Source organism: Bombus vancouverensis, chromosome 7, assembly GCF_051014615.1.
Source record: "Bombus vancouverensis nearcticus chromosome 7, iyBomVanc1_principal, whole genome shotgun sequence".
Taxonomy (NCBI): Eukaryota; Metazoa; Arthropoda; class Insecta; order Hymenoptera; family Apidae; genus Bombus; species Bombus vancouverensis.
The window spans coordinates 17,810,770-17,831,156 of record NC_134917.1 but is presented as its reverse complement, the minus strand read 5'-3'; the positions used below and the strand labels follow the sequence as shown (position 1 = coordinate 17,831,156).

Here is a 20,387-nt window from a genome sequence, read left to right as displayed (position 1 = left end):
CGTATAGTATTACGTGCACGCTAAATAGGACGGCTGTCACGTTACCTGTCCACCCTTGCGCTCGTCCCCCATTCGAGTCGCTGAAAAGACCATCCGAGATAATATCTAACGGATGGAGTCCCCTTCCTAGTTACCATTACCCTAAGCCAGGTTTTAACGAGCGGTTATTCGATCGAAGATAGTATTCCATTATTACTCGGCGTAAATCGTAACCAGCGACAAACTCCATTTATCGAAATGGAAGCGTAAACAGGTGGGCGAAATAAACGGAAGGAATGTGTACGCAAATAGAAGGGAAAAGTAAAGATAAACGAAAAGAATCGTCCACGTGGACGTCGAGCAAAGAAACATCTTATCCAGGAGGATTCGTTTTATCCGTAAGCCGTGCCTTTATTTTCTACACCGGCCGTGTTTGTCGATCACCTTGAGCCCTGCAGACAGTCTACCCGGCACGAGTTCTATTTCCCTGGAATCCCGTTTCTTTTCACTGGAAAGTTAACCTGCTCCCGTCAAAGGTATTTCGTGATGTTTTTACCACTTGAACGCTGGGTGTATCGAAAGGCGTGAAAATACTTGTAGACTACGACACCGGTTAGACTCTTATAGTAAACGAGGTGCGAGAAATCGAGGTGTATCCTGACTACGGAGCGAGTCGCACAGTCAGTTCGATATCGCCAAGAGAAGAGGGTAGAGGGTGGTCTTAATGCATTTGTCGAGGTAGCTATGGTACGCATCACCAGGCACCCTTTTTGCAAGCTCAGCGTGCTCTCTCCATTCGCCCCCTTTCTCTCCAGCTCTTTCTTCTTCTCTTTTTATCCCCCCAGTCTACGTACGCTCGTTCCTTCTTCTCCTTTCCCTTCTTCCGCGTCTTCTTTGAATCGACGCCGAGTTTCGTATCTGTCTCTTCTTTCTTACTGCGTTCGATTCACCCGAACCATTCTTCGTCCCCTTCTTCCGTTCCCGTTTATTTCGGTTTATAATTTTGCATCGGTTTTACCTTCTCCTCGGCGTTCCTCTTTCCGTACTCGTCTTTCTTTATCCGCGTGTTCCTCACGTTTTAGAATTTTCCCGAGCATAGTTGCTTTCGCCAAGTCAGTCTTCGTTTATTCGTCTCTTTATCGCGCTCTTTCTTCCTCTCTTGCCCGCATCTCCGGCGCTTCCCCTCTCCCGAGAGTATAATGACTCTAAAACGAAGCGACCGACCCCTTGGCTTTAATCTCTTAACGGGCAAACGGCAAAAAATATCATTCGTATTCTTGCTCGGAGACGGACAGAGGCTGTCTGGCCCGATCAATTAAGGGATTGCCTTGTCTGCGACAATTATCCGGATTAACCGGTGCGCGTCGAAAGAATATCCGCGGATTAGAGCGAACGCCCTTTTAGGGGAATATCTCTATCTTCAATGAAGTTGGAAAAATCGAGAACTAGATTTTAATGAGCGACAAGAAGAAAGTATAAAAGATTCGGATTAGGAAAAAACGGCGACGGTGATTCGGCGAATGTTTCGATTATGGTAGAGGTTACGGATCGTTTAAAACGTTAGTCTAAAATGCGGACGAGCGACTCTTAACCGCGCGATATCGTTGCGATCGTACGACTATCTTTGTTTCTCCGGTTAAGAATAAACGCAGTTAAGAAAAATGTCAAACGTAAGTCTACGTCGTGACTGAACGATCGGCTATGTTGCGTAATCGTTGCACGCGTATTTGCTTGAACGAACGCGTCCGTTTCGACGATTTTCCTGTCTCGGATCGCAAAACGGGTGAAATCCCTTTCTCTTCCACTCTCGATCCTCCGTATGATCCGCTTTTAATCGTATCACGGAAACTTAGAGGTAAGCTGGCTTATAAAATCCCAAGCGACGGTATGAATATTTATACGAACAGGATACAGGTACAACAGGATGTTTGAATAATTCTAAAAACGTCTAGAGGAAACTTGCCAGGCTATGAAACGATTCGCTTAGAAATAAGGCAGATATCGGCGTCGTCTGTCCGACTAATCGGACGACGAACGAATGCCGGTCGAGTAATCGAATATTCCACGAAATCGTTGAATATCCGGTTGTTTAGTCTGCGAATGGCGACGCCTCCGGTTCTCTTGTTTCGCTATTTTCAAATTCTCAGCTAGTGTCGCAGACGACACGCTCTCTCGGTCGGGAGCACTTAGAAAATCGATAAGCCCTGGCTCGCTTGATCCGCCGCTGGCTGCTGCCAGGCCATATCTTGATTAAAATCAGTGCCACCCGGCACTCTCCTTTCTTCACCCTTCTCGCGCAAGATCCAGCCCTTCGCCTAGCGATGAATCCGGTTAGTCTCGTTAACGTCTTAAGTCACCGGCTTCTTCAACCACCTTCTCTCTTTCTCTCTTTCTCTTCCATGCTCTCATAACCTTCTTCATCCACGCCACTTTCTCCTCTCGAGGACAATGGAACATCGAGCTTGCTCGAAAACTTGCACCGCCACTTCTGCTCTAACGCGTGCCCGATAAAATCGTTCCACGACGGGCTTCATTCGACGGAAGCACTCCGGCAGCGCGCGTACACTTCGTCATTAGGATCATCGCTTCCGACCATTTCGACTCCTCTCTGCTTGCTCCTTCCACCGATTTTTCTTCCGACCAACTTTTTTTCTTCGCCATTTCATTCGCATTCGATTTCACCGGATAATAGATAAGAGTTTGAAAACAGTCGATCGTCCTTCGATTAATTTAATCGCTGCTTCTTTCGTCGCTTCTGAAACGCGTTTTCGGTATATAAATTTCCCTATTTCTGTATAGAGATCGTATCAACGTCGATGTTTCTATTCGCGTTATATGTTCCTCGAATTTAAGACATTTCCTTAGGACGAGCGAACGAACCGAAAAATACAGCGTAAAGCAAATAATTTTTAGAACGTAACGCGCTATTTACTGGAAAAGGAAATATTCTCACTTGTGGTAATTGCTGCACGCCTATATGACATAAGGTGAAAACCGATACTGTCGAGCCATAAATCGATGTGTTCCCATCGCGACGCGGTAGTCGTATCTGTTCCTGCGGCTCTCTCCACGATCTCACGGTGTCTCGTTTATCGTCGAACGAGATTGGCCGTTCTTTCGCACGAAAGTGAAAGTTCACGCGTTTGTAGGTCTAGTCAGCTACCCAGCGAACCGGTAGCGAAACGACTGGTTGGCTGGCTGGCTGGCTGGCTGGCCCGCATGTAAAATCAGATCGTATTAACTTTTGTGGTCTGATTATCCGGTGTTATTTGAACGGGTCAAATCGGTCTCACGAAATCGCGGAATCGTTACAAAATCAAGACGAGAATACTTGGCGCAACGTTGCGTCGCGGTGCTTCGAACGAGCGCTAATTGTAACTTTAAATTTAAATTCGTCGCTACATGAGTGATTACGGAACAGACGGAACTGTTTACGCTTACCGATAGGACGAGTCTGTTGATCGGAGTGACGGCGGTAAGACAGGATGATCTTACAGCGCATAAATTGGCTCGTTATCTTGGGATCTTGAATGAAACGACGCGCCTATCGTATCCTGTTTTCGATTTACCTTCGTTTTACCTCAAGTTTATAAACGCGTGGTATGTGAAAAACGAAACGAGATCGGCTTACGGTTTTTCTCCCGTCCGTATAATCGTAGGGCACGAAACGCGATCGATCTTGCGAAGAAACAAAGAGTCATCGCTAATTGATTCTCCAATTAGCTTGCGTCACTGATCGATCGATACGGATACGTTTTTTACGAAGGTGATCGTCGGGCGATGGATAGATCGTAGCTGTGGTTGAGCGACTCATCGTGAGATCACAGCCGGACAGACGATTTCTCCGACGTTATTGCGTTACGATTTAAAGTAAATACACCGAGGCGAACAGATATTTCCAGTGGAAACGAAGCGAAGAACATAAGCTGCGGAAAGGAGCGACGCGGTTTCTTTGACAGCGAGGTAACAAGAGAATTTCTCGAGACTTTCTGGTTAAACGCGTGGCCGAAGGCGCGCAAAGTCTGACGAAGCCATAAAAACAATCGAGTTCTCGCCACGACTAAAAAAACATTTGCTTCTAATTAATTAGCTCCAAGTTGGAACATAGAGCGTGGACAAACTTGTCGCTTACTCTCGTAAACGGGAGGTCGATGGAAACGTCTATCGAATCGTTGAAATACACGCGCTATTTCCATCGTCGATCGACCGACCGACCGATCGGTTCCGTAAATAGAAACCGGTATAATGTCATTCGCGATTTTGCAATAGCGAAAAGGAAGGAGGAAGATTCGAAAGGAAAAAGAAACGTTAGGATTCTTCGATTTCATGGTCGTTGGCGGTGCGTCGCGCGAACCGTAGTACCGCGCGACGTGGCAAGATAACGAGTGAATTTTTTACGACTATCCTCATTAAACGCGTGCCCGGAGGCGAGCAGTGGATCCGCTGAATCCGATCGAAAGAGCAAAGACCATCGGCGCCAGAAGCTAACGAATCCTGACGCTCCCGGCCCAGCCAGCCGGCTGCGATTGTGTATTTGGGGCACATGCAATATGCTTTGTGCTACGCTGCCCCGGGGCTAAGGTATTCCCCACAGTGGCCCGTGAAAGCGGAGTTATAAGACTGACGTGTGCCAGAGAGGAGAGACTATTCGAAGAACCTATGCGCGATTCGGGGTCTCATCGACGGTTGCGAATAGCACGACGGAGCCAGGATGCGGGGAAGAGAAGAACGAAGGGAAGAAGCACGGTCGGCCGATGTTTACTCGGTTCGAATGTTGACCGTACTCCCTTCGCTACTCTGGCATCATATCCTGCTTTCAGACGAACCTCTCAGGACACGTAGTCGCGGATTCCGTCGAAGCGTCGCTCACGATTCACAGCCATCGTCTTGCGGAGCGTCTACGAAGACGCGAACGATACACGGTTCGTCGATACGTCGCTTAAAGTTCGAGGATAGGGGACAGTGGGTAGCAGGTAATCGAACGCGAATCCACCGATTAACGACGAGTACACGAGTCAAGTACGTTAAAAAGAGAGCCGGCTGGCCGAGTCAACGGGTAGGAAGAAGCAACGCTCGGTGTAGCCGTGTTTAAAGTAGCGCCGAGTCGTAGGCGAGGCGTCGCGTCGTCGCATTGCGTTAATTCGTCCCGGTGATTATGGATCCATTAGCGTGGCAGCCAACAAATAGCACGGTACAATCCAATAACCGTCGCGGCCCATAATAAAAGGGGAGGCAGTTTAAGCACCAGTCGGGGGTAGTTTAGGTGGTGGCGCGTAGGCACGCACCTACATAATCTCTCTTTGCCTGTGGTACGTACTTGTGCACCAGTGTGCGCTCCTGTTTACTAGTAGATATTCTCTCTATCCCAAGACGCTTCTATATCTCTACCCCTCCGTTCGAATTCCCTTCTTCCCTCTCTCTCTCTCTCTCTCTCCCCCTCCCTCTCTCTCTCTCTCTGGTCCTTTCTATTCGCTGTTCTTTCCTTTTTTCTCCTGCACTTCTCTACTTTTGCCCCTCTTTCCGTCCACGTCATTCCATAGCCGATTTCGCGAGCGCACAGCGAGGGTCGACATCCCCCAATACCGGCCAGATAGCGATCACTGCGTTCATTGTCGCATCACCATAATATCCTGCTATACCGATGGGGTGTAGACACACTACGTCGACGACAAGGACGACGAGGAGGAGGAGGACGGCTCGAGAAGAACGGTAGCCGGAACCTCGACGTTCACCAATACAACCGCGAGCGAACGGGGTGAATGGGAATCGAGGGTGGACTAAAAGCCTGGAGTCTGCGTTTCGGTCCAACACCGCACCGGTGCACGCCAACGACGTGTTAATTATCCTTGGGCGACGGTGATGGTGTTTCGTTCGCAGCAAAAATCACGCACCACTAAGTTGGACGTTCAATGGGAATTAATTGAAGAGGGAGCTTCGTGGCGGTTAAGAATTATACGTACGATCGTGCCGAATTACGTCTTTTTGGACAGGTGGAGAACGAGTTGGCAAAAGGTGTACGGTTTGAGGTCCGACGCGGACGAGCGACTTTCGTTCGCAGCGATATCGCGCGGACGAGAGTCGTTGACCTGTATCGAACCTAATCGAAGTATCGGCTCGTTAAACGGGTTGCGAGATACATTATTATTATTAATCGATGTGCAATGTTTAATTCATCGGAACGTGCATTTCGGGTATTAGAAATTGTATTAATATCGAGTTGTTACAACGCGTGCAAGATTGAAACATAGCGATAATAAATAAAGCGTTTGGCGTGTCGGTTTATAATATTAGCGGGGAAACTGATTTGACGAAATATAACAGAGAATTACTGTTTTTAATAAAATGCCCAACTTCGATCGGATTTTCTTGCGTCTAGTTTCGTCGGCTGGAATATTCGTCGGAAAAATATCGTAGATAAACGATCAAAGTCGTTTTTCAGCATCGAACTCGGTTATTTAAAATATCAAATTGTTTATTACCTTTTGTAGCGAGATTGTAGCCAATAGTGGCGATTTATCCGCTTGGTAAAAATATAGGTACACGCGAAGGCGTGTGTGCGTATGCCCTAAATCCAAAATTCCGATCGAACTATTAAGCCGATTGCGACGAGATTTGAAGAGAAATTCGTGCATTCGGTGTGCATGAAATAAGATTTGCAGAGTATCGGTTTTTTCGCCTAAAAAATATCAACGACCGATGCTTCCCTTTAGCACTACTCGGGCAGCACCCAAATCTATGCTCTGGTTTTTGTAAAATATCGTAAAATACCTTAAAATAGAGGAGAAACGTTTCCGAGACAGTGTTTGTTGTTGGAAATATTATTCGATGATTTTTATTATTATTATTGACGTTATTACGGATGTTTACATATTTATGGGACATTAAAGTACGCAAAAATGTACAGTGTGTGCAATATGGAAAGTATTATACGATACACCTGAAGCAAAGAAGGCAGCGAGAAAGAATCGTGAAAGGTAGAAATTTGGAATTGTACGAGAGAAATCCTAAAATGCGATACCGGCGAGGAAGAATATTTCAAGGATGAATCGTATCTCTGTTTAAGTATCTCCATTTCCCTGGTTATCTTCGTAAAGTAAAACACAGAAGCTGATAAAGGCCGTGTCAGCATGTTTCGCAGCCATTGCGCGAATCGTCGTAAACGTTCGCAGTCTAATTACCGCGCTTACAAGATACGATAATACGCGAACCGCGTGACGAGAAAAGATTACTCCGTGCAAATGGAATTCCCCTCTATCCCTGGCAACCGATCGCGGATAGTACGATCTCTCCAGGAGCGCCAATAAAACCGGAAATAAATCCTATCCATCGCGAGCAATCTCGCGGAATTCGTTTCCCTCGATTTCACGCTTCAGACTGTTAAACGCAACCGCTAATCCGAAGGCGAGAAAGCGCTCGAAGACGATCGGTTCGCGCGTCCGAATCCGTTCCCTCGTACGAACGATCCACCGATGATCTTTACTGCCGCGGCGGCTCTTCCGATCTATTCGCTCGTCCAACTTTATGGGGCCTGTCGAGCAAATGAAATGAAATTCATGCAAATCGCGGCACGGCCGGCTGGTCCGTCGACGCTTTTGTATCGGGGCGGTGATGCGTCCAACCTATATCACGAGGGTGAAACCGTACTTCCCCCTTTTGCAACCGTGAACGTAGCCTCGAACGTAGTCCCGACCGCCGCGTCTTTTCGCGGTCTCGCTCGTTTAGGCTCCAGTTCGCTCCATATGTTCGACGTTACGTTGGAACCTTATACGAATAACAATCGTTTAATTAAACTATCAGACGGTAGAGAACTGCATTTATCCGAATTTGTCGGGGGCAAACAGTTAATCGTATTGGAAATCATGCAACGTGGGTTCACCGATTTGCTCCACTTGTATTTCTCGTTGGCGCGATAGCAGCTCGAACGAGCGGGTTCGACGGGTGAAAGTTGGCTTGATCGAGCGTTAAATAAAATTTCGTTAGCATAAACGGAGTCTTAATTCTTTAACAGTCTACCGTCGACGTTAATCGATAAAACGATCTGTTACAGGTCATGCAAACAACGGACCCAACTACTACGGCAAATTAATCGGCTCGTTGAAGAACTACGCACATGGAATCAAAGGAGACGTGTACGCCGTGGACGACACGACGATATTCATAAAAGGATTCTGTTACGATGGTACCGGACCGGACGCGTACTTCTGGGTGGGCAATAGCTCCACGCCCACCCCACAGGGTTACATCGTCCCGTATCCGGAGATAAAGGAGGGCAGGTAGCAATGAAATTCTTTCCTCGCGCGTAATTTTCCTACGCGTGTTTCTATCGTTGTCGTTCTATTCCTACTGAAATCTCGATCTTGTGTCGCCATTCTTCTACGTTCGAGAGGCAAACCGAGTACACTGGTTCTCGCACGAACAAGCACGAACGAAGAAAAGAAGAAAGTTGCGTATGCGGTCAGGGTTGACGCCTGATAGGAACGCCGAGAAGTAGGGGAAAAAAAGAAAAGGGGGTTCGGAGGTGGACGCAAACGGCATACCGTAACCAAGGGATGAAACGAAACTCAAAGAGCTTGTTGCGTGCGTCGAAGGGACAGGCGGTGAAAGGGGAGAGGATAGGGCGGAGGATGAAACAGACGGAAGGCCGGGCGAACGGATTGCGGGGGTGCAGTTAATAAAACGGGAATTATACGGCCATCTCGTTCGGATTTCGTCCACGCGAGCACTTTATTACGTTTCCACTCGCTGTTACTTGTCTCTTCTGCGTTCCGTTCGTTGAAATTCGGTGAAAAAAGTTGACACCGTCTGAGACCGGCTCGGCCTCCTTTTCCACCCTCGTCGCAACTCTGCGAGCCTTTTAAGTCGCGAGAGATCGCCGCGCACAATAACGATGTCTCGCTTAAACGGATCCAATCGAACGGAGATTATCAGAGGACGGTATTAGAAGTATTTGTTCCTGTTCGACCGGCTCTCCTCGTCTTCTCGAATGTTCGCGAGCACGATCGATACACGGTTGTTTGCCAAAATCGTCGACGCGTTGCCCGGCCAGTCGATGTACGATCTCGTCGGTGAAAAACTGGTCGGCAAAAAGCGCGGTACTGCTATTAGGATAGTTACGAGGACTACAACACGCTGGATCCTTCAAACCTTTTTCTTGTTGTTGCGCTCAGTGACCCGGTGGTGCTCAAATTGTACAACTATACGGACATCATTCTGAAGCTGCCTAACGGGAAACGGATACGGGACATCAAATGGCTGAGCGTTTGGTGTCGTCGATTTACCGTAAGTCAACTCCAACGTTTCCTTTCTTTCTGTCTTCTATTTACCGTGTGTGTCCGTCTCTAGATACATACCTATGCATGTACCTATATGTGTCATATTTATACGTAGGTATATATGTATATGGAAAGTATCTTTTCACGAGAATATTTGCTGCGTCGAGAATCTATTCTAAGAAATCTTAAACTTTGCTCCTCGTCTCCTATCTCCCCGTATAAATTCCCTTGTCTCGTTGAATCCGATGATAGAACGACGATCCTCTGTAATCTCGTGTACGGCATTTCCAATAAATTTGTGCGACATACTCGGCTGCTTGGTCGCGGCGCGGAGAACGTGGTCGTGGCACGGAGCCACCCCCGTCGCGCGACGTTTTATTCGAAACCCCACGACGCGCGGAGAATGGAGATAACTTGATTTTTGAGGAGGTCCATGGGCCGCCCTATCGGACATGCATTCGTGGTCAATGGTGCGTGTGAGATGGATACGGAAGCCGAGATCAGGGGCGTGCACGCGTTTTCGCACATACACATACGCGAGAACGAAGCGGCATAGTTCGGTGCGTGCACGCACCCAAAGCATGCATTTATGTCGTTTCTCTCCCATCCCCGGTTCTCTTCGCTCTTTCTATTTCTTCCGGCACTACTTTTCTGCTTTCGACTTTGCTTCCATGAATTTTCACCGAGTCGCATCAATTTATGGGTTTGGCATAAAAAGCATCTAGTTTTCTAGCAGAAATTTACATTTTCTCGTACAACTCGCGCATTCGATGTTCGACGATTGTCTGACGTTAACGAACATAGTAAGTAATCCGGAGTAATTGGAATTTCGCCAAACTGGCGATTTTTCTGTACGCATTTCCTTACCGCGATACGCTTTTTGCGAGGTTCGAGAGAAGCATTGCGAAGCTTAACGAATCTGTCCATCCTTTTCGCGATTCACCCTCTTGCACGCCCACTCGCTTACCCAGAGATCCAGAGTCGTCCGGTCGGTCGCACGAAAGTCAGTATCGCTTGTTGGAAATATCCGAGGGAGAGAGAAAAGGTTTGAAACGAGCATATCGACGGTAGAGAGCGGAGCTTTTGCTCTTATATTAGGAGGGCTTTAATATCGAAGTCTGAGGGGTGCTCCCATACCGTGACAACCCTCCATCAGACACGCTCTGTCACCGCAAAACGCGCTGTCCGCCGCCTATGCTCCATTCTACAGGGTGTCCCGTTACGATCCGCCCGGTAAGTGATCGTCGAGTCCTTTAGTATAAATCGATTCCTCTCTCTCTCTCTCTCTCTCTCTCTCTCTCTCGTTTTGAGTGCACCGATCAGGAACGTGAGTAGAAGCCAGACCAGTCGTCTAAGGGGAACACGATGAATGTACGATCGTGATTTTGCGATAGGAATATAGAAAAGGCTGTTCTACCATTTCGCGAAAGGTTGCCTGGAAAAGATTGAAACGTCGCTTTCGAAAAAGTCTATTTGTCATGGAAGTAGCATTTAAATACAGTGAAAAATATTCTATGTTACGTAGCGCGATCGGAATTTTCCTCTTATCCGACAGACGCATAGGTAAGTTTGAAACTTTAATAACCTTAATAAAAAGAAAACGTTAAAAAAGAGATGGAAATGAGGAATCGGGTACACTCGGTTTCCCGCGCTAAGGTCAACACCCTGATAAAGTTTAAGAAAATTAGCATCGTTAAAACAACGGCATTTCCAGCGACCGCCACACGCGACTGGAACGATCGCTGAAACGCGCGAATGTACCATCCTCCGATGGACGGTGTCTATTTGACGGCGTCTCGATACAACGAAAAATCCCCGAAAATACGATCCCCGGAAGGGCTTTGGTTTCTTCGATACGGTGTTCCTCCATTTATTCGTGACTCGCTAAAGATTTGAAACGGCTGGTGGGGTGTACCGATCTCTTGAAGGGGCTGACCGATACACACAACAGGGGTAGGTTTTGCTTGGGTATCTGGTAGACAGGAGCTGTCTGTCAGTCGGTACACCCTCGCGTTACGTCGAAGGATGTATTGTTGGAATAAGCCTTCTTCTTGTTCCGCTTTTCCTTTTCCCCCTTCTGTTCTCGTTCCATCCATAGATACACCGCTATCGCTGCGCGATGCTTGGGTTCCTTTTCAAAAGAACTCCAGGAGATATCCTTGCTCGATATCAAACCACCGTTCAATGGACCACTGATTCAGATAGGATTTAGTAATTTTTTTCCAGCTTCCATCTCCCCTTGCCGGGCAGACCAACGTCCAAAACGGTCTCGTCACTTTTGCACGCGATTGGGGGAAGCCTCCGACTGCCGGGATCTTATCCGCGGGGCTTCCTCGGGGAATCCAAAACGTTCAAGCCGTTGATCGCTCTTTCATCTCGATCCGTGCCTTTCTTTCTTCGTCTTCGAACCGCTTTTCGTTAGTGTATTCTTTTGGTAACCCGTGGCAAACTCTATTTGACCAGCGTGAGAGAGAGAGAGAGAGAGCAGCGAAGAAAAAGAAAAGAAGGAATTCCGATGGAAGATACTTTGTTCGTTCTTTGAAATATATTTGAAGCATATCCTGCTGCGATGCCTTAATTCGTAAGCTTCGTTCGATCGGAGAGTAGACGTACAATGAGAAGAGAAATATCGACGGATGACAAACCGTAGAGTCTGTCGTACGTATCGGTCTGACCAGTGAACGACAGCAACTACTGCGGCACGCGTTGCCCACTCGCGCTGCCTGCGAGGAAAAATCAGAAGAAAACGAAAGAAAATAGAGCTGGAATAGCTTCACCCCGGAATCTCGTACGTGCTTTCAGCCATTATGAATATGCACGGTTCGCGTTACAGGTATTTAATCTTTCTCTGTAGCTTTCGTGCGATTACCGGATATGTACGATAATAGACAACGACGAACGATTACGCAATTGGAATCGCGTTGAAATATATGTTTCGTTTAATTTATTTGAAATAAATTAAAGCGTAATACGGTGGATTTAGTCGATTCTAAGATATTGCAAATCGATCCCCTAAACGACAAATTATAGATTGGTGGCGCATTTAAATTCTATCAGCCGGGGTATCGCTCCAACCACCGGTTTTCGGCGACGGTTGTGTTTTAACCGGAAGAAGAAAGGGTCGTCCTGTGGGCGTGTCACGGCATTTGCATTTAAATTCTCCGTCTCTTTCCACGAACACTGGCAGTTAATTAAACGCCTTATAGTTTTCGGGGTGGGATGACGAAGTAGGACTGTTTGTGGCACCAAGTGGACGATCCTAGCCCGCTAGAACGTCAATTAATAACCGTTTCAAACGGGTTGTAAATACGAGAATCGCGTTCCGTTTACGGTATACGATCCTCGACCAGTCTACCCCCGTTGTCAACTATCGCGTCTAAAAATATTTCTAACGTTGCGTAATACGTATTACGGTCGTATCTTTCGTTTCGTTGGAATTACGAAACTGAAAAAAATATCAATCTCGAACGAAGATGAAAAATATATACGTATGTAGCGCTTGTTTATTGAAAAAATATTGTCACAGATTACGCAGTCTTTGCGAGGGAAAAACGTGTGGGGGAAAAGCGGGGCGAAAACATGAGCAAAAGCTCTCGTATAAATCGTTTGCATTGACAGTATTTATTGTGCCGGAGCGACAAATGTTTTCCAACCACGTTGAAGGACTTCTCGGAAAACACTCCATGGCATTCCAGTTTCGCTCTTTCCAGCCGGTCGACGCTAATCGTCGATCGGAAACTGGTAATATCGTCTTCAAATATTTTACCGCTGACACGATCGTTAAACACATATCGATGGCGCGGGGGGAAAAAAAAAGAAAAAACGAAACATTTACAAAATACACGGAATAACGTTTGCCGGTCTCGAAGCCACCAAAATATTTTCACGTTGGTTTTAATACCGCCCCTTATAATAGAATCACTCGAAAGCGAAGGAAACAATGTTCCTGTTAAATATAAAAATTCCACTGGAAAAGCTTAAAAACCGCGGGGAAAACAGCAATGCGCGTATAAAAGTGGTTCTGTTTTAATTTCATCGTATCAGCGTTATCGTAGCTAAAAAACTCGTGGTAATATTTAACCAGGCTGAATAAAACTTTGTTTTGCAGATTCTTTCCTATGATAATTTCTTAATTTTAGAACAATTTACCTCGTTAACGATACATCAGTCGCTAGACTCGTTAACGTGCTACGCATCTCGAACGCGATTTTGGCAACTAAATTACCGGTGCTTACCGGTGATATACCGATCGACCCATTCGCAAGACCAGCTTCAACCCGTCGGTAACTCGGCCAGTTATCGTTTTGTAAAAGTTACGCAAAGTTGTAAGTCGAGAATTGGATCGGGCCCATCGCTAGTCCTGGGTAAGATCGTTGCGCATGGGCAGAAAGCAGCTCGCCGGGTCGATGTTGGCCGGGGCTGGCTGACTGGCTGCCGGCTGCTAACCGAGGATGCTCTCCCCCTTTCCCTTCGTCTCTATCTTCCCTCCCTTCTGCCCTCTATCCTCATCCTCTCCCTCTCTCTCTCTCTTCCCTTCTCTGTCCTAAGTCTAACTCTTCTCTGTCTCCGTTTCGCTTCCTCTTTCCCTCCAAAATTCTTGCCGCCGCTATTCACGCGCTTGCTTCCGCTTCCACCTTTTGTACCGTTGTATCTGCAAAGACCCCCCTCCCCTTTCCTCGCGACAGTACTTTTTGGAAAAATTATTTAGTTTCGTCATCGTTTCCTCGTTTTCATTCCCATCCACAGATTCGCTCTCTCTTTCTCTCTCTCTGTGAGCTTCGTTTCTTCCCCGTGCCAATGCCTCCGTTTCTTTCGTTGGCGTTCCTTTTTTCCTCTTTGAAGCGATAGTACTCTCGGTACGATGGTCATTACCCTTGTCTGCGGCGTCGCGACTTCCTGGTCGCTTCAAAGGGCCGCCATTTTGAGAAGACTTGGCCGATGGCTACGCGGTCGAGTGGCGAGGATCAACCGCTTGCTTCGAAAGATCGAAGATACCCTCGATCGAAGCTTGAGAAAGGAGCGATGGCTCTTTGAATTTTAAAGGGACAATATCGCGGCATCGCTGGCTGCCATCGCTAAGGATTTTTCCAACGACGGAACCGAAAGGCGAAAGCCGTCTCGTCAGTGCTCGTTTCAAAAACCGACTATCGATACCGACCGATAAAGCGCAAATGCCGACAAAGGGATTGCAAGAGCCGAATAAATTCCATTCTCACCCGTTACATCTTGCTCGCAACACGCGATTACTTATTCCGCGAGACGAAGATGTTCACCGAGGATGGTAATTTTAGAAGCTGTCGTAGGATTCGTTACGGACATACGATTACGCGATCGCACGTTTTTACGAAGAAAACTCGTTTGTAATCGCGTAACGCGGCCTATGAACCGAACCGGGTGGCGTGTATTGTAACAGGACGCCATTTTGAAGCCACCCCAAAGCTCGGCACACGTTTCAAAGCAGCCACAACGGTGCATCAGGTGCATGACGGTGCTGCAGTCACGCATATATGAGGCTATACACGCGTACATCGTGCGGCAAGTACCGTTGGAATCTCGCCAAACCTATAAACTTACCCTTCCGTCTGAAAAAAATCGGTACGCCATCGAAATTTTAACGCGGTCAAGCTAATCGACCAAGTTTAAACGGTTATCTTTTGTGTTTCCCTCCCTGCCTACCTGCCTGCCTGCCTGCCTTTTACCCGCCCATCCTACTCGTCGTCGAATGAAATAGAACGATATACTAACGAGAAACGCGAACGCTATCGCGCGTTGCAAAAAACGAACAACACGCAGAAAAGGGGAAAATTAACACGAGTACGAAACACCTGCAGCCACGAACTTTTTTACTGTCTAAGTAACCCCCCATGTTGGCGGGGCCGGCGAGGGCGGAAGGGGTTACCGACCATGCATTTCCACGGTACATATGAACAGTATCTGCGCAGGCAGCATTCGGATACACATAAGTGGTCGAGTACACACGAGTAGACGTGGAAATGAAATACCGGGCAGAGTGGTTGGCTGGCGATGGTGCAGAAAGAGAGCGGGTCGGTAGCGCGTTGGTTGGCAAAAGCGGTGGAAGCAAAACGAGTGGAACGAGGCGAAGTGGAACGAAGTTAGTATCTCGCGTCTGACCAGCGACGTACTTGAACAAAAGTTATCATTTTTCGTTGCGAAACGAACGAGCGAGCGAGATAGCGAACGAATTCCATCTTGTCTCCTCCATTTTCACCCCTACTTCCATTTCCTTCTACCTGCAGGTCCGTTGGCAGATTTTTCTTTTACCCGTTATCCATCGTTCTCCAGGCCATTCTTCCAGCTTTCTATCTTTCTACTACTCCTAACTACTCCTTTCTATCTTTCTTTCTATAATTTTCTTCTCGCTTTTCTTACCCTGTAACTCGTCTCTTCCTGCTCGACTCGCTTCCTCTCTCCTCCTAACGTCTACTTCTCGGCGTATCGGTTCGCCGATCTCTTTCTCGCTTTGCCCCGTGGTTCTTCCATCGTTGTCTCTCCCTTTTTCGCTCATTCACCCCGCTCGTCGGTTTCTCGCGGTCTCTCGTCCGTCTCTTTTCCAGCGGCTTCTCCCTTTCTGGCCGATTCTCTGGCTCGTTCGCCTCTCCTTCGCACCCTCTGTCATCCGCTTCCCCTCTATATATCTTTCTCGCTCCCGACACGCCGATTGGACGGGAGCTTGCGAAAGTTCCAGGTATCCCGGAGGACCGCCCACCGGTCCTCCTGCAGCCGGGAAAGTTTCGTCATTCCGTGCAGAACAGGGAGGGAATCCGCTGCTGATGTTGCTCCGTCGGCGACGCTGTATACCTTGGCAATTGGTCGGCCCTATTCAGAAATCACGCGACACGCCACTTTCTGATAACCTCCGGCACCGAGGTGTAATTAAATTTCCAAGGATTTCGCGAATGAACCTGGACCGTGCGCCCTAGATCGGTACGCTCGCGTAATCCACATTTCCCAGAGACTTTAGAGACGTTTAACGTAAATATTTTATCGCGTTATTTGCTATTCTTTCTTCTTTTCTTTTCTTTTTTTTCTTTTTCTTTTTTTTTTTTTGATATTTCACGAATCTTTCCGTTGATAAAAACGTATTAGTTAAATAGGAAACGAGTTCGAGGAAATATATAAATATCGAGTAATATGGTACAGAGCGTGGAGCAATTACGTTGGCAAGTTTATAAACCGATATCAGTCCCCAGGCGGCGCGCGTGGAAACAGCTCGGTCGGAAAGAAGTTCGAAGTGACGCGAGAAATCCATGTAATTAGACTGGTGAAACGTATTTAACGGGAGCTTATCCCCGGTTAGTATAAAGTTTCGATTAAAAAAAGTTCCATTAAATCCGCCGGCTAAGATATAGAGGAATTACGAGGAGGGGAGGCTCTTTTAATTTATCATCTGCTTTAAATCCAACGGACGCTGCTTGATAGAAGCGGTCCTTTTTAGCTCCGATTTCCAAGGTTCGGCCAATTGCCAGGATCGGAATTTCACGAGAGCCTCGTACAAACGCGATGATACTTCCTGACCTTGTTCCATCCTATATCCTTCGTCCATCTACGCTTGACCTTCGAATCCATTCGTCATCGTCCTACCTCGTACAAATTATTTACCTCGCTTGAAAATACTTTATATTTTGATACTTTACCTGATCGAACGATTACCGAGAAATCTCGGACGTCGTAAGATCGTCTAGACGTTGAGACAACGTCGTGACTGCGTTATCAATTTAATCGTCTGTTGGCACGACGTCGAACGATAATCGCGACAGACTAGAATCGCTGGCCCGGTAGCAGTAAAGTGCAACATAACGTGCGTTTGCTCTCGTTTGACGAAGAACAGGGATAAGGGGCGTTGCTATCGAGCCTAACGAGGCTCGATGTCTCAATTTCCGTAAGAACGTGCGCCTCGCAACAGGGGGTGACCAATCCCGAAGGGGAACGCCTGCCTGTCTGACGGCGATACGGAGCTGATAAGGTGCTAAAATAATATACGGCTATGACTTGTTCGGAATCCCTCAGATTCGGATGCATCGTCGTCCCGTTTCTTTCTTTCCTTCGTAATTATTAGCCTCCACTGCCGAGATTATCGCTAAGGGATCGACAAACACGGATGAAAGCTTTGGGGAGAAAGATAGAATCTGTTGAGGTTATTCGGTGTGTAAACAGAGAAAACACGTGGATAAATTGTAAGGTAGAAAATATATTTAAATAGAAGTGTAATAAGTAAAAATACAATTTGAGCTGGTCCAGATCCGCACGCTAGCTGTGTTACCTAATAACTGAAAAACCCCGAAGCCAACGTCGCCTGTCTACTGTTTATGGCCTGACTTCGTCGCAGTCTTTTGTCTACACGCTGTCGATGGCTTCAGTGCTTGAGAAAACTAAAAAAGACCAGATGTAGAGTTTTCTTAGAAGTGGTAACCACTTCAACAGAATCGATGTGTGTATCGCTGTATCGGACACGTGGTAGCTTCTGTAAGTTACGATTAGATTAATTTATTTCCTCGATCAATTTTTATTACGATAATTTTGCTAATCCTATGTTTACTTGTTTTAACAGAAGCAGTTGTTATATTAGTTTTGGGTCGAAATTTTAATACAACGTTATTTGGATTCTTTCTAGAGTCGTTCTAGAGTCTGTATCTTAATTTTACCAACACTTGGATCGTTTCCTCAAATTATCGTAAATTAACGAGAATCCATTCGGGCAATTTCTTTCCGAGATATTAAAGGGATCAAAGTACAATAATAATTGGTGAATGTAAAGGCGAAGGGAAACGCACAGAGACGATATTTTTCAGTTACAAGGGCAGATTGTTAGATCCGTTCGTCCTTGATCGTGTAGTCGCCTCCCTTTCCCCGGGATTGTTTCTTGATGCTATCTCTGACTCTCCAGTTTGTTAGGGGGATTTATTTGATTGAATATCGACTGCTCGGGCACCCGCCTTGGTTATAACGAGTATATCAGCATCGGCCGTATCGCACCCGTCCACGGGGACCACCCCCGTGAATTGCGTTCATGGGGCGGTACGGGTCTTAATCCAAATCAACCGACCGGGGTCTTGGTCACGTTTTTTTCGAAAATAACGTAAGAAAAATGATCGCGGTGAATTTATTCGGAAATCTTGTTCTCTGCGAACAGGTATAATCCGAGATTCTAAATCTTCGAATCTGCAAACCTTCGAATTTTCTTCGATCCTTCGCATTCTTGTAACGCGTGATCGCGAGTTTATAATTTATATCCATTGCCACTTGGCACGGAAAAACGTTCACTGTGTTACGCGGAAGACATTAGATTTAAAGAGATTTACGCAGGGGTGCGCGCATGGCGCATACATAGACTCAAGACTCGCATAATAGAACCCGATTCGAATCTAAATCCCAGCTTACGAGATAAACAGTCTATTAGGGGCTGCAGTAACCCTCGGTGAAACTTCCACCGGCCTATAACGACCAGATCAAAGGTACCGGATCGACGAGGACCCCTCGTGACCATCGTATCCCGATTTATAAACTGCCGGTGTCTTCCCTTCGCGCGACTTCAATTTACCGGAAATTTTATTCCTCCGATCGATTACAATTCCGAGTAATAATATTCGGATCATTTTCGAGGAAATTATTTATCGAATTTTCCATCGACGATTATTAGCAGAAACACGAGTCTAGTCAGACATTAGCGATTCTTATCTGATAATGAAAAAAGTTCGACGTAAAGGGGAACGTCGTTCGAATGGAATTTCGTTCGAATGGAAAGTTTATCAGAAGCTAGTTCGATAAAGGGCGATTAATTATTGGCTGCGGATGATACCGTACGCGGCACGCGATCCGTTCGACGATCGACGTCGAAGTATCGCGACTTTCGGTGTTCCCGGCCTTTAGCGATTATCGCGAAAACAATGGCATTCCTACGGAGGCCGCGTGATGGCTTCCGGGGGAAAATCGATGTTGGAAAGCGAGATGAAAAGTTTTAGCGCGTAAACTGTCCGGGATGGACGGGCGAACGGATCTCGCGCGAGATCCGCGTGAAAGAGGCAAAGTGAACGTTTGGCGTAAAATATCGAGCAAGTTTGTTTTAATCGAAGGTGTAACTTTTCAAGAAAGATCGTGGAATCGCGTGGGCGATAGTAACGAGTAAATAAAAGGTATTGGTTGGACGATGTCTGCATTTAATGCGAAGGGTTGTCGTTAAATATCGAAGGAAGACGCGTGGGTGCTGTCAGATTCGAACGTTTCGTATTATAGCGCCCACGATTTCGTAAATTTACAACGTAATTAATCGCAACGTGAATACCAAAGTTACACAACCATTGTCCCGTTTTCAATGGAATTTCTTTCGCGTAAAACGCTTTACGCGTAGGCACCTTAAATTGTTTTCGAAATTACCTTCTCCCTCGTGTACGTTTGAACAACATCGTACGGTATCGAGTACGTCGAGTAACAACGAATTAATCGACGAGTAATTCATTCATCCGGGGACCCAACGTGCAAACTCGGGTGGACCCTCGACTCGCATACTCGCATAAGCACCAATTTTCAGAAGATCTCGCCCACTCAAAACACCATTAAGCTCGAGTTCTAGTTCATTGGTAGCCAGCATCTCCGCTCCTCTCTCTCTCTCTCTCTCTCTCTCTCTCTCTCTCTGTGTCTGTCTATAGCACTGTCTGCGTATACGCGAGCACATAACCACTCGCAGAGGGTGGATATGATTGACGAGCCCTTAAACGAAATGGGATTAATGCGCGTGCAAATTTCAAACTCAGCCGACGGGAAGGGAAACGTCGGGCCCGGCTTGCCGATAATCATTATTATTAACGATGGAATTAGTATTCGACGAAGTGCGGACTCGGGAGAACTCAAAGGGAGCTACTTTGCTTTCCGGGCGCCGACATAATGCCGACGAAAACTTCGTAGACAATGGCGAAAAGTTTCGCATCCGTTTTCTTCCGTCGTTTCCAATCGGTCCGTCCAAATGTTTAATTTCCTTCGCCGTTCTCCGATCGCGTTGAACTTTAAAAATAAAGGTGAACGTTAATTTGCCGGTTGAATGGCCAAAAAGAGTGTACATCGGTGGAAGATTAATTTTTAAAAGCGACGCCGCGAACTTCTTTTGCTCGCCAACTTCCTGCC

The 20,387-nt window shown here is 46.8% G+C and overlaps 1 protein-coding gene across 4 annotated transcripts in view; it reads left to right on the top strand.

The window, feature by feature from the left end:
- LOC117156109 (protein Skeletor, isoforms B/C) overlaps positions 1 to 20,387 on the top strand; it is a 53,920-nt gene that overhangs the window by 24,084 nt on the left and 9,449 nt on the right. For all 4 annotated transcript variants that reach the window (XM_076620177.1, XM_076620176.1, XM_076620175.1 and 1 more), the window contains exons 3-4: positions 8,027 to 8,252; positions 9,147 to 9,258. In XM_076620177.1, the coding sequence (XP_076476292.1) occupies positions 8,027 to 8,252; positions 9,147 to 9,258 (338 nt within the window). The remainder of the gene's footprint in view (positions 1 to 8,026; positions 8,253 to 9,146; positions 9,259 to 20,387) is intronic.